The 20,672-nt window shown below is 40.8% G+C and overlaps 1 protein-coding gene across 1 annotated transcript in view; it reads right to left on the bottom strand.

The window, feature by feature from the left end:
• Positions 1–18,180, bottom strand: part of LOC307266840 (myosin phosphatase Rho interacting protein) — a 48,744-nt gene extending 30,564 nt beyond the window's left edge. Inside the window, exons 1-3 of the mRNA XM_080048953.1 lie at positions 17,307–18,180; positions 14,605–14,682; positions 12,436–12,501 (exon numbers count right to left, since the gene is read on the bottom strand). Of these exons, the coding sequence (XP_079905079.1) occupies positions 12,436–12,501; positions 14,605–14,682; positions 17,307–17,426 (264 nt within the window). The 5' untranslated portion in view covers positions 17,427–18,180. The remainder of the gene's footprint in view (positions 1–12,435; positions 12,502–14,604; positions 14,683–17,306) is intronic.
• Between the last annotated feature and the right edge of the window lie 2,492 nt (positions 18,181–20,672).

Here is a 20,672-nt window from a genome sequence, read left to right as displayed (position 1 = left end):
TAGTCATTAGACTTGTTTTAATTTACAACACCAATATTAACCAGTACGGTTCTTGAAGTATCCTTATGTTTTCTACAATATAGTGCCCCTGACTCACTGACTCTATACAGTAATAGTAACATTTAGTATTGAAGACACTGCTGTCCCCAAAACAGCAGTGTCTGGATTACTGCAACGTCCTGCAGGGTGCTCTGAAACAGCACTTTGGAAAGTAGGCCAAGGTGAAAAGGCAACCATTATATGCTGTGGCTATTGTAAAGTATAGAAATACAAGAGGTACATTAGTAGAATTCATGTCTTAAACACATTTAACAAGAAGCTTGTTTCTGCGGCTCAGTCTACACACTATGAAGAAATTACATAAGACCTTCAGGCTTCAACTACCTCCTCGATAATGACTGCAGATCTGCCAAAGCTAAGCTATGTCAACGTAAATTAGCCCATCAGGCAGAAATGAAGGGAAAATGGTGGGAGGGAATAGGAAAATGTTCCTCTGGGAATTCAGCTAATACCTCAGTTTTGGAGCTGGCTGTTTTTCCACAAGAGCAGCTTCCTAAAGGCCCAGGTCTGCTGGTTGGCACTGTCTCTGCCCAAAACAGTGCTGCCAGCAGCAGGTAACAAAACTTTGGGGCAAAAGTTAATTTCCAGATTTCTTTGCTTGTTCCAGTACCAGTTAACATTAAAAAATGTGAAGCTAATAGCAAAAACATTTAATTTACCTATAGCCACATTTTTTTTTTAAATATCTTACTTTAATGAAGATTAATATTATGGCTGAACGCCGAATGAATATCAAATCAAAAATGCCATTTAAAACATTGTGATAAGGACTTAGGACATAAATTATGAAGCACGTCTGACCCATGCTTTGAAATGTTGTGTCAATGGTTTTAAAATGTCATGTAGTGCTCCTCGTCTACCAGTCATGCTCACCAGTTAGATGTGGCCCAAGGCGACTGTGTATAGGCCCGTCAACAATAAACATGTTAAACAAGGAACATGTTAAATTTGTGGTGCTTAAATATAGCCTGAAGCAACGTTGGACACTATAGGGAGTATTTAAGGTATTAGACGATGGATGTGAAACAAAATAAGGCATTTTTGAGGGCCTGTCGTTGCACAGATGCCACATCACAAGGCAAAACCACAAACCTATGTCAGCAGTTACAAAAGCACCACAGGCGTGTGTTTGGCCAACATTTCAAGTGAAAGAAGTGAGGCTCTAGCTCAGGCTAGTAAACAAACTACTAGTTCAGTCATCTGCAACTGTTTCTCTGTATGAAAAGGACTCATGGAGGCACCATGCAAACCTTCTTTGAGACAAAGTTTTAACGTCATGACAGTGAATATTGACTTTAGTTAACTTTATTGCAAATCAAAATGCAACCACAGTATTAGTCAGATAAATCACGATTACATATATTACCCAAATTGTTCAGCCCTGATAAGTTTTCTAAAAAAGTTTTAAGTATTTCACCAAATAAAACACATATTTTTGGAAGTGTAAGATATTATCTCAACACTTACAGCAAAAACAGGAACTTTTCATACAATACAGTCTATAGTTACAAATATATTGTAAGCCAGACAATATCTCATCCAGTAATATTTAAACATGATGACTAAGAAAAGGACCAAGTATTAGCACATGCAATTTTAATACAAAGTAGAACATAAAATCAGATAGAACTGAGAATATTTACAGAATGTTTCTTCTTTCTTAATATTTTAGCACAATTCAGTTTATCAGCTTGTCAAAGATGTGTAAGTATTAACTGAACACAATATGCTGCTGTTATGTGCAAGAAGAGCAATAACATTGATACAGACAAGACAGCTGGTTGTTTTTCTGTTAGCTGTAAATCTTCTGTTTATATCTGCAAAAGTTTCCAGATAGTGTTCCCCATTCATCTTCTTTTTCTCTGATACTATAAAGCAATACTATTTTGCAGTACTTTGTTTTGTATATATATATTTACATATAAACCTGTTTTCAGTTTCTTTCTTGCAGCTGTTATGTTTCAAAGGACTGCCGTTTATTTAAATAAAGTTTTTTTTTCAGTTTTTTTTTCGCCTTATCTTTAAAGCCGAGAAAAAAAGCACAGAAGAGAGGGCACTAAGCTGATTAGGCTCTGAGGCTGGAGGTAGGCCAGTATATGGCTGCTTGAAATGGGAATTTAGAGCCAGATCCTGAGGAAGCTGGAGTGGGTTATTAAAAAGCGAGCGGCTCACCCAACAACAATTAGCAGCAAGCCAACATAGTTAAGTTGCAGGTTGGATTTTACAAGAAAGACCCACAGATGAATGAAGGCCCAGAAAGAGAAAGAGTTTCTACTGGGAGATATTTTCACCTGCAAATCAATCATTTTTATCTAAATAAGTATACCATGACACGTTTTACCTTTGCTATTGTAATCAATTGAAACATCACCAGACTCAATTCCAAGGTTGCACTTTCTCTCTTTCTAAAAATATCTCGTCTGCAGAGCCCCAACTCTAACAGGTGGTCGGATTGGCAGTTGCACAAGCTGAGGTGAAAGGTTAAAGGTCGTTCAATACACCTGCACCTGTTGCAACGCTGAAAGACATTCAACTGCAGCCTTGGGTCCGGCAGACCATGGCAAGGCACCAGGCTATTAGATACCCAGTTCCATACCATGTTAGAAACTGGACATTTAACTGAGACGTCTTATTGTAGTGATGTAACTAACCAACTCTCTTTACATACATGTAATGGTGGGTTACAGTGATGTCTGTCTGTGGGTGATATGCAGTAGCAGAATTTTCACTCTTCAAATTAGGAATGCCTCTCAGCGTCCCTACACCCCCACCATCACACATCCAGACACGTACCCACCTACCCCACTGTTTTATTAGTAGCCGTCTCAGAGCTGGCCAAGCCCTCTACCCTGATGCTTTAAATGAAACCTTTTGTCAGTGTCCTGGTCTAGTGTTTAGAACAAACTGAGCGAGCAGTCTGTCAGGCTGTGTTTGGCTTTATAGACAGGGGAAGGTTTGGGGGAGAAAAGTTACACAATACTGCTGGCCACTCTCGCCAACACAAATGATTTATTGGCCAGTGAGAACTGGAATGAAAGGCAGAGATACCAGAGAGTGGCAGAAGAAGAGAAAAAGTAAGGAGGTTAAAGGAAGGGAAAGTGAATCGGACTGAGTAATGGGAAAGTAAAAGTGAGGACCCAGCGAGTGATAGTGGACACTGGTTTTAGCCAAAGCCTCCTGGAGCCAGCCTTTCTCTGGATAATGAATAGCTGGAAATCACTAAAAAGAACAATAAAATGAAAGGGGGGGTTGGGGTACAATGAGAAGGATGGCAATAAGACATCCGGGGAAAAAAGAGCCTTTTATGGACTTCTCACCATGGCAAAACAGTGGATTCCCATCAAGTATTTGGTGCATCCAAACATAGCAGTCATATTCACTAACAACAATGTTAAAAAGAGATCCCCCTAAAGTGAAAGTCCACATCAAAAGAAACTGATACCTCATGAGAATCCATTTGCTATGAGCAATATTGCACTATTTTACTCAATGTGCTGATAGACCTAGTGCCCCGTGTTAAATGATCCTGTCCACAGGCTCATGCAACAGTGAACACTAATATAATATTAGACCAGGGGGTAAAACAGAAGGACTGTCTCCACTCTCAACAGCCTACATTAGTTGAAGGTAAAAGTTTAAGTAGAACCCTATACCCAGTGGTTACGTTGTGAAAGGTGCAAACGTTTCAAATAACAAAAACCTTGTTATTGAGCTAAAAGGTTTTTCAAAGTGCCTTGGATTCTGTCTTTGCCTTTCCAGGTCAATACATGTCAATGAATCCTGTCCTATTTCCAGTCCGAGTTCTTTCTGCTCATCCAATCAAAGGGGATCGACTCAGTCCCTTATTTGTGCATACAAGAGAACAAAACTGTTTTATTGACTGTAATTTGAATTTAATACGTGTAATTTGACAGCCATTATTTTTAGACTCATTAAGCCTTTTGGCTATGGAACACACACAGAGACACAATACATGGGGAATGGGAGTAGGCGAGGGGGAGGTCAGTGAGAAAGCATCTCCCTGATCCTTGAGAGTTTAGAACACAAACAAAACCACATTTTAGTTTAGTAGCAAATCAGCTAGGATCATGTTTACTGGCAGTTGTGTGTGTGTCTGTACGCTAATGAAAGTAACAAAATACACTTTTAAAAGATAATAAAAGTGACCAGTCAGTGGTGACATGTAGAACAGTGGCTCACACTCAAGACAGGCCCATTGAGTTTAATGTTTAGAGAACAGACTTGGCCCTGAGCCAGACATGGTTACAGTACTTCTGACTAAAGAAAGGGAAGAATTCAAACAGTGAAAAAGTCGAGGGGAAACGATTTTTATCTTAGCCACATCCGGGAAGACGTGGTGACTAAAGTGAAGGCAATAATAACAGAGTACAGATAAGAAGACAGGTTAAAGGCAGGCCAAAAGAGAGCACCATTGGTCATTTATCAAATGAAAACACAACCTAGCCCATCTTCCGTGAGACCTTTCATTGTACTCACTATTCAGCTTAACCATACCCTCCTATTAAAAAAGGTAAAATCATGTCTCCTCAGTAAACCAAAGCACTTGGAAAGTGGACATGCATATTGGGCCACTTGGAGGACAGCAAAGCCCTAGATCAAAGCTGCTGGATCCACCATTATATAATATCAATGTGATGCCATTAAAACATTTTATGAACTACACTGCATTAAGATCAAGTGATTAGTTTGTTTGACCGAAACGTTTGAAAACATTTTGATGTTGCTCGTATTTGATGCTGGTTGCCTTTCCTATTGGTTGGTCATGATTCCAGCACACTTGTTGCTCAAACTAGAAGGGATAACGCCTCACACTAAATGTCATTGTGGTCAGCCTCTCCCGGCCAACAGAAGACATAGCAGAAGTGCATAGGGAATTGGCTGTATCAACCTGGGATAAAACAGTAACAAAATTCCCCTTTGTAAACAAAACAAGAGAATGTTCTGTGTATAAATATAGTCTGTACCGTGTGCATTGGGATGTGGGGTTGCCATTAGGTTGAGTGGCAGTTACAGTGTTGTCGACCCTGATGATTACAAGCTGTATGAATGGCTGTTCCCATGGTTTTGTGGCTTTGTAAAATGGGAACAGTGACCCCACTGTAATCCATGGCTGTTTACATTCCAGCAGATCAGTTCCTACTGGAACCATGGGGAAGGAAGGGCAGGGGTTAAAGAAGACTCTCACGCACCATATCTCTACAAAAACAACACACGCCTCACCCAGGACCCACACTTAGTAAACAATCCACACTATTCCAGTATGGCACCATCTTATCAACACAAGCAACATCTCATTCATTCTTACCCTTGTCCCCCTTAATCATTTGCTTCTCTCCCCAATCCAACTTTCAAACCCAAATCACTCATCCTTCCATCTCTCCATCTTGTACTGTAATATAAACTTGTGTACTCCCGGCAGTCTTTACTTCCCGCTCCACTCTGTTTCCCATGGCTTGCTGTGAGTGGTAGACTCAAACTCCCCTATAAGTATCCCTAATTTGATGTGGTGGGTTGGTCGGCCCCCACTTATTCCCTGCATGGAGTGCCTGGAGGCAGCAACACAGCTGAGAGGACCTGCCCACTCATCCATCCTCTGGAAAGCTCTTCTCATTCCCAAACTAAAACAAGACAAAAGCTTTTTTAAATTGGTTAAAGTAGCACTCAATTTCATCTTTAAACAGAGCTAGTAAAGGGAGAGGGTTGATGCATGTTTAAGCAGGTCATACAAGTGTGACGGCAAACACAGGCTGAGGTTTTAAATGCTCATGTCTGGATGATTCATGGAGAGACGGCAAGACAGTGTGCCTCAAGTTCAAAGAATGCACAAATGTGAGGGAAATAGACTTGTTTAGTTCTTGGACAGTACAATGTATTTGAATTCCAGTTAACACAGAAAATTAATTGAACTACCGTAAATTGAAAAGAGAACTATTTCAACAACAGAAACGTCCTGAGAACATCATGTTCTCCTAGGATTAGAAGGGATACGCCTGGGATACAGACAGTCAACTTCAGTCAATACAGTCTAAAGGGAAATACAATTCAAGTGTCTCTGAATGAGACTTTTGTGTTGTGCAACTCAATAGGTAGCCCTGTTTTATTTGCAGGTATACTGCTTGCTTAATCTCGACTAACATACATTAACTGTCCAGCATTACAAGAGAAAGTTCATTGTCTTTACCAAAAAGGCTTCAGAATAAAGTGTGGAAATGTTAAATCATCAACCATCATTAAAGCGCTTCAATTGGGAAACTTCATAACAGAAGTTAAAAATAATAATAAAAATTGGCTTTGAGGCATAAAATGAGGTAGGTAGGTAGGGGTGTGTGTGTGTGTGTGTGTGTGTGTGTGTGTGTGTGTGTGTGTGTGTGTGTGTGTGTGTGTGTGTGTGTGTGTGTGTGTGTGTGTGTGTGTGTGTGTGTGTGTGTGTGTGTGTGTGTGTGTGTGTGTGTGTGTGTGTGTGTGTGTGTGTGTGTGTGTGTGTGTGAGAAGAGGTTACAATTAGGTCAACAGGAGCTAGTTGTTGTGTGGGGTATTTAGGACCGCATAGCGAAGCACTTATTATAGTGTGGGTGTTGATCATTTTAACTCACACTGATGTCATCAGAGTGGCTATGTGGTGCTTTACACCCACATACCTGACCTGATCACATGATGATAATGGATTTTGTGTGTGTATGCGTGTTTCTCCCATCACTTTAACAACCCGAACAGCCAAATTGACATAGCTGGTTATGGGTGGCATCTGTGCATGCTATTGATTGTTCTTTAGCTCTAAATGATTATAAATACACTTTGTCTCACAGTTAAGTCAAAACTATGGCCTCCTGCAGCACCTGTTCCTGACATGGTCTCTGTAGTCGAGCACCCTCTATCTCACTCACACACGCCTGATGATCCAGCTACTGTTGAAATGCTTGATCACCATATGGCTGAGCCTATAGAGACGGCCTCAGCCCACACACTCAAGCTTTGCTTCCAGAGTGTTCTGTCCTACAGTCGGGACAGAGACAGCAAGAGCTCTACACAAAACAGAGAATAACTTTCCCATGTTACACATGCCATGGTTAACTGTATGTAGACAAAGGGACAAAACATGTTGCCTTGCCAACGCTTTCCTGGTTCTGTTGCTCTTGGAGATTCTAGCTTGTACTATTCAGCAAATGCCAAGACTGAATTGATAAATCCAGCTAATAAAAAGTGCTAAAATTCAGTGAAACATCTAAAGCCCAGTTCAGACCAAAGATTCGCCTTGCAACGAGACACAACTGCAACTGCTCGCAACCGCTCGCAACGAGCTGGCCTGGACGTACTAAAACTGGACCTTGCGATTTGACATGTTGAATCTTCTGCGACTACTTGCAACGGCTTGCAACGCGCAGATCACACTGCTGCGATTTTCCCCCCGCAACGTTCAAAAACATTCTCGTCGCAAGCAGTGGCAAGGCGAATCTTTGGCTTTAGACAACACATGTAAACTTCCTTCTTTTGAAGCCAAATCTAAAATATCAACAGTCTCAGCTATTTACACGCTCCATCCTTCTGATCAGAACACATTTCTCCTTATCTACAGTAGCTTACACTATAGCCATCATTTTTATATTTTTGCCACTTGTCTCTTGTACATTACAGCTCTTTAAAGCCACTGCAGCTTTTAGCATGAAATGATGGCAGTGGGGTGAAGGGTTGGGTGTTCACCGTAGGTGGGTAACCCCAAATCGATGGCTCTCTCAGGCCTTTGCTAACCCATTCCTTTCCCCCAGAGCCATGCCACATCCTGAAGGTTGGGACCGCAGCCCATCTGGGTTTGGTTAGAGCCAAGACACAAGATCCATAAAAAACTTGGCCGAGAGGAAAACAGAGGGGCACCTCCTCATCTGAAACCCCAACCAGTGCTCTTAGATGGGGGTTCTGATGTGGTCTGGAGCAGTGGTTTTCAAACTGTGGGGCGGAGTTATGGCAGGAGGGGCGCGGATTAATTTATTTTTTAATTTTTTTGAGTTTGTGTTTTTGATATCAACATCATATTAAGCAAATGTAAGTTATCATACAAAAAAAAATACAATGTTTTGGTCTGGATAGTTAATAGCCTAATAATTGAATCAGATCATCTGGGAGATAATCCGAGGTTAACTGATCACGTCACATTCACGTCCATGCACAATGTGTATTGAGTTTATTTAAAAAGATTTGGAAATGGGGCTGACCTCAGTTTCCCATGCACTGTGTATAGTCTATAGCCTATTTCAGCATTGTCTGTGGAAATAAAGATAGCTGGACAAGAGTTCTTCTGCTTCGTTCCTCTCACTGCATTTAAATGCATTCACTATATTACAGAGAAATATGTCTCGTTAAAGAAAAAGAGCTCAAAGCCCAACCCAGAGGACCCTGCATAATATTTTATTTTAAATTAATATTTTTATGGAAAATTCGTGTGTCTTTCTTTAATAGCTTCTAATTCATCTGACCCAGTGTCTCCAAACTATTTGGTCACGCAAAATTCCTCATATTTAGCCTCTTCATTTACCTCTCAAAGTGCACCAGATTCATGCATTTCACTTTAAAAAGGTAAAAAAAAAAACTCCCGGGGGGCATACCGGCGGACCTCCCTAGGAGGGTCTGGTTCTCAGCTGGCTAATATTTTCCTCCAGCAGGACATTGGAGGCACTAGGGAAAAAACACTGTGTGAATGACATTTAACAGTAGTCATTAATTTGGGCAAGTCTTTCTGCCTATCTTTCTCACTCCGCTGCACACTCAGTCACTACTATCCATGCTTAAAGGAAGCAGGATTAAACCACTGGATAAAGATGTTCAAATGTATTTAAAAAAAAAAAAAAAACATACTTAGATAAAGATGTTAAAATGTTAAAAGTAATGTGTTTAAAAACGCACAAAGATGTTTAGAATGTTTAAAAAATATGTTTAAAATGTGTAAAATAACGAAAAGATCTTTCAAAACACATTTGTTTTGTCATTCACAACACTAGCCTGGAAATCCAGACCCTGATATCTTGAACGATAGAGGGTCTGGCCACGATCAATAGTAATTTCCAACTCAAGGGGCGGCTCCTACTCGTGCATTTCAAATGCCACTGCACGCAGTTGGATAGCACTACAACCAATCAGAGCGATGCACAAGGCGACGTAAGCCCCTTTCGTTTAGCGAACAGCTGTTAAACTGTTAAATGAAACGTTTGCCGTTGTCGGTCGGCAAAATAGAACATTCCACTTACTTGCTAATGAAAGATTTGAGTGCCGTCTTCCAAATCGTTAAGGGTCGAGGCCAAAGCAGTCTCAAACTCACACAACATATCCGCAGCCATCTTTGATGTTTACTATCACGGCTTCGACGTCGCATGCACGTCACTGTCGTCATCCGGTTACGTCCTCCCCGAGCACCATATAAAGGACCAGCCAGATTTCTGGCTTTCTTGTTAAAGCTTCAACGGAGCGTGTCTAGACCAACACGCGCAGCAAATTTTATTTGCCAGCGCCTAGTGGCAGGTCTGGGAATGCCAGGCTATCACAACACAACATTTAAACTGAATTCAATGTCAGTCACTGTCTTATTGTATTGTTGATTGTAGCCCATTTCAAAGTATGTAAAATAAATGGAGCAATAAAGCTCAGATTATAATTGTAGTATCACTGCAACAAAAATAAATAAACACAAGATAAAATACATTTTGTAATAATGGCAAACCTGAGATCTCTTTATGAAACAACAATACCAGCTTGTAAACAAAGCACACAGCTTTTATGACTGGAAACACACACTCAGTGTTATTAAAGAGGACCTATGATGCTTTTTGACTTTTATGACCTATAAACATTGTTATGATGATTCATAGTCATGCTTAACCATACTAAATTATCAAATAATGACTTACATGCATTTCGACGTATTCCCTGCAGACCGTCTGGGGTGTCTGTGCAGAGCACTAAACACTATTCTAGCCAGTCGAGAAGTCACGTCTTCAAAGCGGTCTACCCTTTCATAATTCGTGACGTCGCATAAAAATTGGTGACGTGACCACGCGGATGTTTCCATGTATGGTAATGCTGTCACTTCCCTGTTCGCGTCTGCCTCGCGCCCTTATAGGTCCATGCTCGCGCTTCCCGCCACTGAAAGTGTTCCGGAAGGAAGGTAACCAATCACAACGGAGTGGGGTTTGCAGGAGGGGGGGGGGAGGGTAGCGGAGATGGCCGATGCACAGGCGGAGGGAGCGGAGATTGCCGAAGCACACACACTCAAGTGTTGACAGGATGTGCTGGATCGCCAAAATAAGAGAAAGAGCTTCCCGAAAATCTACATAGTTTTTTGTGATGTGATTCGTGTCAGGTTGCTCTATAGCAGTGTAAAACAAGAAATTAAGACCAGAAAAGTAGTATAATAGGTCCTCTTTAATATTTAGCCTACTTGAGCTTCACACACTGTTTCAGAAATAAATGTAATTTACATCATCGCCTATACTGTCGAGTGCCGGAAGTGTATGCCAATTAGCCAGATATGTGCAGCTGTTCAACACAAAACAATTATTCTTGGTATCTCAAGCTTTTCCTGACCCTTGTTACCCCGCTCTCCTTTTGATCCTGCTTTCAGAGAGGAGAAGAAAAGATGAAGAGTGACATCCAGAGAGACTGCTAATTGGAGGGAGGACATCCGCCTCTTTCTTTTGTCTTTCCAGTAAATACATACTCCAGCCTTCTTCTATTCATCACTGTCTTCCAGTGCCTCACAAATACACATGGGCCCAGTTTGAAGAAGAAAATAATACAATACATTACATTGGTGCCATGTTTAATATTATAAAACTCTGCCCTTGATGCACTGGGCAGAAATGAGCCTATCCTTTCAACACGTAGCAGATTTCTATAGGGGGAATGACATGATCCCAAAGGGCAAAGCAAAAGAATAACATCTACACAGCATTGTGGCTCATGCTGCTGCCTCTATTACATAGAACCTCTCAGCATCTCTCTCCTCTGCCAGAAACAGCCACATACAGTATATGAAAGGGTCAAAAGCAACAAAGCAAGTGCTGTTTCAACTACTTCTGCTGCCTTTCACCACATTTCAAAGCAGATCCCACGTTTAGAAAAAACTGTTGAACACTGCTTTGGGTCAATCAATATTCACCATGCCCACATGCTGCTGTATCACGCAGTCATAATAGAACTGAAAACCTATCAAGTCTTCCAACAACAACAACATAAACTCAAAAGGTAGAAACAGTCCATCCAAGTATTCATTTCATAGATATTTAACTACTGAAACCAATCAAGATCCCTGAAGACATTAGTGTTTCTTATTTTGGATGTTTCTTTTTTCCAGTTTGTCTTTCAGAAGAGGAAGTTACCATGGGGCTCTTACACAATAAGCCACTTAAATAAACACATACAGAGCTTGGCACATGACTTGGTATTAACACCATGTGGTGTCACTTCTTTCCTTTTGATACCACTGTGTTGTTAGCCTATACTGTTTAACACATTCAGTAAATACTCTGCTGTATGCAAGAGAGTGTTACTGTGAGCAATGTGGCGACTGACTGGTCAAGTGGTAAAGAGCCCACCCAGGTATTCCCAGGACAAACACCAAAATAATAACAACAATATAAAAACACTTCCAACCAAAACTATCAAGCACTGCTAACGTATAAAATCAGAAAATCAATTATTTCCCCCTTTTTTTACTCCCAAAAACCTCAGACAAACAAACCTTCATACGGTCACCATTTCTTAACTAGCCACATTACTGCCATCTGCCAATTATGTAGTAAATCACTTGATTTTGAAACCTGCTGTAAATGATCAAATAGTGGTCAGGGTGTTTCGTTTAGTTAGCTCAACGGAAGAGAGAGCCAGCCATGTATTTGAGACAGGTTACTATTATCAAAGAAAACTCATTTCTCCTGTTTCATATTTCAGTAATAAGCCAACCTGTTTTGTTTCCATTTGTGTAATAACTTTTTGTTGCAACTGTATGCTGGTAATAGACGGTATATTCACTTCCCTTTTGCGCTGGTAGATATTCAGCTGAGTTTCAGTAACAAAGAAAGAAAAGCACAATGGAACCTATCATAGGTTTAGTGGGTGGAAACTGTTAAAGGAAGTAATGGGTACTAGGTCGAGAATATGGCATAACGATGTTGCACCAAATAGCAGTCACCAGCTCGGATTTGACAGCTCATAGTACATGATATTTGTGTATCGTTTTTCTCAGTGCTCAAAGTCGCTTGAACCTGGCCATTGTTTAAATACCAGCTATTATTTTACAATGTATTACATTCATAACTCAAACAGTGCAAACCAAAATCAGCTAACGACAGGAGGAAAGCTTCCACTCACCATTTCGTCCAGAGCATAGCGCAGTAAGCCATGCTCGTAAAGGATGAAAAACCTCCGCTGCCATTTCTGCGTGAGGGGAAAAAGAGACATTCTTTAAGTACTTACGTGGTCACATGATCGATATGGGCATAAATCCCAGCAGTAAATCACATCAGAATTGTATCAAAGATGTTGCAACAAAAATGTGAAATTTCTGAACATGGGTTTAAAAGCTGTCTTTGAGTTATGCATGAACCTTGTTGCAAATATGGGAGTTGAACTACTACTGTTGGAAGTATCCACAGATTGTTAACTGGAGCTGTGAATTAAATCTGTAAAAGTTTGATTCAAATCCTGACTCTTATATACAATAAACCTCAAGCTTTACAGACTTGGCCACCACACACTGGGGCACGCATAAACAAACAGTAAATACACAAAGCAAGCATGCCTTTGGAAATGTAGTGGCAACCCAGTTCTTGGCACACTTTCAGTAAAACGGCATCATACTGTTTTCAAGTTGGGAAACATTCTGTCATCTTGCCTTGGACAAATCAATCAGCAAGTATTCACTTTGTTTATCTTCTTAACTGTATAAGGAAAAGAAGATACAACACTGTTTGGAATGTCTTTGTGTCCCAGCCAAATGCTAGTACAATGACAAGAACTACAAAGCTGAACCCTTTCACAGTATTACCCAATATACCCCTACTGATAACATTAACCATGCACAGATCTGTCTAACAGGATATTATACATATACAAATAAATGCACACAACCTTGAACTGATATCTGACAGTGTCATGTTAAAGAGTTTTCCCAAAATAAACTAAGTGAACAATGTCAATAATGCACACTGAAGAAGATGAAGCCTATCATATTTCTGAAACTACATGTCAAAATCTAACATATAATGGAGGCCTGATATCCCCTGATTAGAAATGTATTTTTGCCAATATTTGTGCAAACAATCTGGTGACAGTTTCAATTGATATCCTTCCTCATTGACTTCCTTTTATCTTAATGCACCGTTTTGTCTCGGTGTTAAATATCCTGGGCTCCAATTCCAAATGAGCCCATTTCATGAAATATTGAGAAGTGCTTTGTAACTTTAAAAGGCAAGGTCTCAACTGTGTGCTGCTGATAAGCTTCACAAATAATATATTGCGTCGTATCCACCATAATATGTTATTAAAAACGCAATAGATATGTGGCTTGCATGAAGCTTCTAAAGATCCATTCTGCATCATAATTTATGGATAGAATAGAGCCACAGACCCATAACATGTCCAACTAAAGTGGTACTAAAACATGACTGTACCAACAAGTCAGCTCTTTGTCTGTGCTATTTGTCAGTCAAAAGCTGAGCAACCTGCTCACCTCAGCACTACGTACAGGCCACAAAGTATACCCCCCGCCCCCCCACAGTGAAAAGCTGATTGGAAGAATAGGCAGAACACATCAGTGATTATGTCAAAGTGGCAGCAGACTGTTGACAGTAGTTGAGTTGAAGGAACCCGAGGTGCTTTTACCAAAAAAACATATGGAAGCCATCAGTGTGGCTGTGAGAGCTGGGACTTTTCCCTTCTCCTCCCCCACATTCTCTACCCCTGTTTGGGATGCACCACCAGCGTACAATCTGGAAGAGTTGATAAAGGAAGTGGTGCAACAGAGCAAGGCTCCTGTTATATGATGCTAGGGGAACAGGATTCATGAAACAAAAGTCAATATTTGGCTCATCATTACGGTCTGAGAATGAGGCTTCTTCTGTCAAGCCTTCCATAGGAAGATGTTCAATCCATAAACAGCGACAGGGGCCAACCATAATAACCATCATCCATGTTTGTCAAATGAGTCTCAGAATGGATGAAAAAAATAACTCTACAGAAAGGGCTAATTTGCTTGTTCAAGAAACCTTTTTGTTATACTAAACTTAAGCCATCTTACACTTAAGGTGCACTATTTTACTTTGGATGTGTCAGAAGTGACATTTTCTGATGGTATAGTAGTTTAATAACTGAAAAAACAAACTTTACTCAAGGGAAAAATTATATTCTTGCAACATAGTTTGAAGTTAGAAAGCTACCTTAAAAGTGACTGTTTTACTGTTGTTGTTTACTGTTGTGTTTATTAAAAAATGAAGGTACATAGAGGTAAAGAGACCAAACAATGCTCTGTTCTGAACTTACCCGAGATCTGTGTAAGGGGTTGTCAAAATTTGTTCCTTCTGGTGCCAGCAGCAACCATCCTCCATATATGGGTTTTGCCTGGTGAGGGAAAAACACAGTAACAGTGTTAGGGTCATAGGCACACCAACAAATCGATTAACGGTTAAATTATGCACATTTTGACATCACTGTAGATACAACTGGAGGCTTGTCCCTCGTTTAGGCTATACATGGTGACCCAATATCAGACACTGACACGCACATTATTCAGTTTTAAAGCCAGAAAGGTGTGTGTTAGTCACTAGCTAGCTGCCTCAAATTGACTGCAGGCTACATTCTCCAGCTGGCTGTATCCCAGAGCACCATGCTGCCCTGGAACGAAAAAAAGGAAAGGGAAAGGCTAACACACATGATTTTCCCTCTGATCCTCTAAGTGGGTGGACTGGTCGGCAGAGGGGGACAGCAAGAGGCACAAGTTAGCAAAACAGTGGATGAGAAACAGGAGAGAGAGAAGTAGCACAGAGTCTGCAAGCTTTTGTGGCTACAGATTTGCAATTCAAACATTTACTGAGAAATGTAAGTTGGCCTGGCAGTCTCTCTTAAATAGTTCTGGTTAACAAAAAACTGGAACTCTGGCCACACTAGTAGTCAGCATTTGTTTGCTTAGCAAAACAAATCCTGCATAACCACAGCAAGGTTGTGTGTGTACAGGATCACAAAATTCACTAAATACGTTTACACCCCAGTCTTACCTACCAATCTTACCAATCTTAGAGTTTAACAAATAAAGTACATTACATAATTCAACTACACTCCCAATTAAGTGCAAAATCTCTGACATTTCCAGCCGTCTGGCACCTCCATGTATATCCCTCTATCAGTGGCTTTGATTACAGTCATAACTTCATCCCACGTAAAGCCAAGTATAATCCACCATAAAATCCTCTTTCAGGACGTTCGGCACATTTCTCAGCTGAGTGACTCTGTGTAAACAAAATTACATAAGAGGAATTTTCAATAATAAGTACCGACTATAAAGCTTGCACAGTTGGGTTAGCTTGAGTACGAGATTTGAAAGAGAAACGACATCCAACCTGTGTGGTTCCTGTGTGCCGTCAGCTGTACACAGGAACAGCACCTTACAGATGTTATTTGATTAAGGAGGACTGTAGGAAAGGGCTGTACGCAGTAGGTGTTGAGAGGGATTCACACCAATACTGGGGACACTGGCTTCTTTCTGGCCTGTGAAAAACTAGTCTAAAGCCCATGAAGAAACACAGTCTGAGCATAGTTTAGAAAGACTTCCCATCTCTCCTCACATGACCCGACAGAAGCACGAATGGCAAAGCCTCCCGAGAGAGAGACCATGGTCTACCAGATGAATCTAGGTCATTGTTTTACCCTTCAATGGTTTCGGTAGTTAAACGGAGTCATTGGAGTGTGTTTGCGTGTGTTCATTTTGCAACGGCCCCTTATCCCCCTCCTATCCTGACTGTAATACCTCACAGATAGCGTGGGCCGTAAAAAGGAACAACAAAAGTTCCGCATTAAAATATTCACAGGATTGGTTTCAAAAGGCCTTCAGTGTTTTATTTTTAGTAGAACAACATGGCCTGCCTGTGCCGGGTCTTCAGATGATAACCTTTCAATGGGCCAAAAAGATAAGATTGACAGCAAGTGGGTCAGAAATTCCTCACCGTGCCACGCTGAAGACGTAACCAACTGAAGAAGCATCACTGACTGTCAGTTAAATACAGAAGACTCTTATAAATAAACTGTCATCCTGGACCTGCACTCAGGTAACTCTTAAAAAGATGGAGTCAGCGATTCTTGAGAGTGTTTGTTGTCAAAATCAATGAATATCACGATGGGCTACTTGTCCCCACTGTGCGGCTGTGCGCTGTAAACAAAGTCCAGTGTTAAAACACAGCCTAGGCTCTGTAAACCGGCATGTTGCTAGCTACGGTGGGCCCCCTTTGTTTACAGATTCTAGGCTGTATTAACACCAGATTTTTTTTTCAGCGCATTCACAGTACAGACAAGTACCGGATAGTGAATGAGGAGGTGTGATACAAGTGATTTTGGACACAGCTAACTCTTCACCTGTTCTGTTTGAACAGCTTACCAAAAGGAATGGTCACAAGTAGGCTAATGATACAGGCCAACATAGTTCACACCTAATGCCGCCATTCACAACCTCGAAATATCAACAGCACAGTCCAGCAGGGAGTGTTAGTGGAATATCTCCAGCTGTGATTAAATATAGGCTAATTTTGGAAAACTTTGGAACTTCACTGCTTATTTGGGTGTAAGGGCACACAAGTGTTGCAATAAAAAGAATGGGGGGGGAGGTCAAGGATAGGACATGTTCTTATGGAAACATTTAAAGCCATTTTCACAGTAATAAGTGAAAGCCAAATATGATTAAATAAAAACAGCTGATAGGAGGCTACTGTGCTGGAAGGCATGGAGCTGGGTGGAGGCCTATATGTGCATAAATTAGGGTCAATATGAGCCCTTGGGCTGGAAACTAATTATGTCCAATTACTCTAACCTTTCCACTGCATGGTCTACTGACACATTACACACCGTTTGAAAAGTGCATATCAGACGGGAAGCTAAAAAAAAAAAAGGCAATCCCTTTTACAGTTATATGACATGGACATTATCACAAGTAGGCTATCAAATGGTGTATACAAATGAAATAAAAAGCATTTGTTCACCTGGTTTAAGTCTTCGTCGTTGAGCAAATGGGACTCCCTGGGCTTAAAGCAGTTCTGGCATTTACTTTTGTTGAAAATGTTGGCCTGGAATTTCCGACAAGCATTGTCTTTGAATGACATGGTGGATGTCAAAAGAGGCGACGCTTGATGAGAAGATTTTCCAAGAAAAAAATTGAAAAGGAAAACTGCTAAATTCTCGCAGGCAAATGAGTTGGAGTCAAACTTGCAGATGGTTTGATACAATTGGACGACTTTCTAGAACAAACCCATGGAAAGTAAAGAAGCGTGAAGTCCATTTAAAAAGGGGTAGTTTACCTGTCCGAGGTCACCTGAGGCGGTCAATAAACCTCTCGTTAAGTGATATCTATGATAGTCATCTTGCGCGAGGGGGTCGCCTCCCGCAGCTAACATTGACCTGCTAACTTTCCTTTTTTTTCCTGTACGCAGGCTTACTGAGAAGTTGTCAAGTCAAAGTCGTCGAAAGCGCAGACAGGTGTGCGCGGTCTTTTCCTTAATTGTGTTCTCTGGCGTGGTGTCGACGTTTCCCAGGTGACATTCCGGGCCTCGAGCTCACTGCAAAGGTCCCGTCAGCCTCCATCGGGCGGAACGAGCTCTGTCCAGGGAGGGAATCCACTTTGGTCTCTCTCTCTCTCTCTCCCCGTCTCTCTATCTGAGAAGTGATACCGCATTCATTGCCGTTAACTCTGGTTTAACGCTTCCAACGTCTAAGCTCGAGGCCAAACACCGCCATACAACTTTAGTAACGACATCCACTCGGCTGTCATTCCGTCTTATCCATTGCTTGGGTCCCGTACGTTCGTCGTGGCTCCCTAATATTATGCAGTCTGCGGTGGATGTTTTCGTAAACGGTCGCTCCAGCCGCACATTCAGTAGGTTGGGATATGGGAGAAATGGGGAGGCGCTCACGAGAGAGCGGAGGAAGTGAGTGATGGGGACGGGGTCCAATCATCTGCATCGGCACGCCCAAGGTCGAGGCTGGTGTCTCTAGCTGTCCAATAGGAAGCCTCAAAACCCCTCCAATACTTTCGCTCAAGCTAGGTGGGCTTTAAAGAGCCCATGATAACAAAAACTAACTTCTATGTGAGGCTGTCATGTTATTTATATTGGCCTGAACAAATATTTTCCCCTTTCAGACTGAGAGCAGTGGCAGTGGGTTACATTTATTCAGGTTATTTCTTTAGCTGATATATTTGTGTGGTGTGCTTATCTTTAAAATCCACAACAAAAGGCCTACAGGAAAGCAAAGGAGAAAAGCAAGGTAACTTTTTTTTAATATCAATAAATCCTTCCTTTTTACCCACATTATTAAGTTTGGTTGCTTAACATTTAAAATTGCCACCTAAGATGAAAATCATATAAATAAACTTATAGCCAACACAAGATAACACTTTCATTATTTTACCTTTTTGAGTGTGTGAATGAATGCAAGTGTCTGCAAAGTATGTGTGAATACACAAAGATATAAAACAAAATAAAAGAAAAAATGCAATACATATGATGTTTTAATTTGCTTTTTTTAAGATATTTTTTTGGCATTTTTTATGCTTTATTGATAGTGTAGAGACAGAGTTGAAATGGGGCAGAGAGGGGAGTGACATGCAGAGAACGACCGCGGGCTGGAATCGAACCCGGGTCCGCTGCTGGCCGAGGCCCATGGGGGGGATGCCCTACCAACTGAGCTAACATATCTGTATTGTTATTGCAGGTTGATATCGTAGGTAGTACTGCCACTGCATGACAATTTTATAGATACAAATTATATAAATATCTCAAATGTATTGCTCAAATACAAGCCTATTCCCAGTCCGGCAAAAGCACAGACTGCAATACTGATGGTATTTTTTATTCCAGGCTCCAGAGCTCCATCTGTTGGCCTAAGATTTCCAATGGCTGGGTCCAAAAAAAGATGGAAAAACAAGAAAGAAAGAAAAAACAGGTTGTGCAAGCTTGTCAGAGCCATATCAAATGGAAATGTATGAGTTATGGTTACCAAGGCGAAAGTTAGGTCAGGGAGTTTTTTGCATTGCGGTTTCATGGTGTGATGTAATGAAAGTATTGTGCTTTGCCGTGTACTGATACTCCACCTGTTGTCTCGTAAAAACTTAAAGGGATAGTTCAGTATTTTTGAAGTGGGTTTGTATGGGGTACTTATGCATAATACCTTATGGAAATGGGGTTCAGAGCAGTAATTTTAAGGAGTTTGAAGGAGGTGTCACTGTAGCAGAAGTCAGCAATGTATTGTAGCAGAGGGGGCCAGAAGAAAAACGTTTTTTTCTCCACATATATAAATGCTAACCAAAAACCTAAATATCCCTTCAATTGTACGCTAAACTGAGATTTTTTTCCACAGATTTGTGGAAATCTCAGTTTAGCCTGTAATTGAACGGACATTTGGGTTTTAGGTAAGTATGTATGTAGGTGGAGAAAAAAACTTTTTTCTTCTGGCCCCCTCTGCTACAATACAATGCTGACTTGTGCTACTACAGCAATATCTGCCCCAAACTCCTTCTAGTGACTGCACCGATCACCATCTCCATAAGGTTACACACTAACTATGTCTAAGTACCCCATACAACCCCATTTCGAAAATACTGAACTACCATTTTCCCCTCATAGATTTGCATAAGAAAATCTAATTATGCTACCACACTTTTATTCCATGACAATAGTAAATTATGTTATTATTGGTGGTCCTCTTTTATTAAGTAGATATGGACGGGTGATGTCACAGTGGCTAGATCCATATTTTATATAGAAAAATGGTTGTACCATGAATGTGTTCTTCCATTGAATTTACTTACTGACTGAAAGCAGGTATCATTAAAGGTAGACGATCTCTGCAGAGCATAAAAAAACATCTGGAATGTGTGCCGGCGTCATGGACAAGTTCTTTGAAGTAACTTTTTTTTTCCACAGAGACAATCAGGACTTTAAGACTCCCCAGAGAGATTCACCATAACAAAATATTTGAAAAACATGACCACAAAACAGATTCCTCCATCAAACACACACACAACCTCATTCTGTCAAGACATTAATTTATTCAACATGTAAGAGGTGCAAGAAGGTTTTATTTTTGGGCGCTTGAGGTGGTGTGCTACGACAGCAGTTTAAAGGGAACATACACAGTGATGGGGGGGGGCACTCTTAATTATTCCTTTTAACAGTCTATTAAATCACAATTCAGTGAAACATAAAACTACAGTTCTGAAAAACTTCTCTGTTCAAACATTTGTGCTAAGACGAAGTGAGTAAGAAAAACATAAAATCACATAGTAGTAACAATGACACTGGGGATGAAATGCATCCACTTCTTGAGAGAATGGTTCAATATCTTGTTTTAGA

The sequence above is a fragment of the Ammodytes marinus genome (genome assembly GCF_949987685.1).
Source record: "Ammodytes marinus genome assembly, chromosome: 20".
NCBI lineage: Eukaryota > Metazoa > Chordata > Actinopteri > Uranoscopiformes > Ammodytidae > Ammodytes > Ammodytes marinus.
The sequence above is the reverse complement of the archived record's forward strand: the minus strand, read 5'-3'. Positions and strand labels throughout refer to the sequence as shown.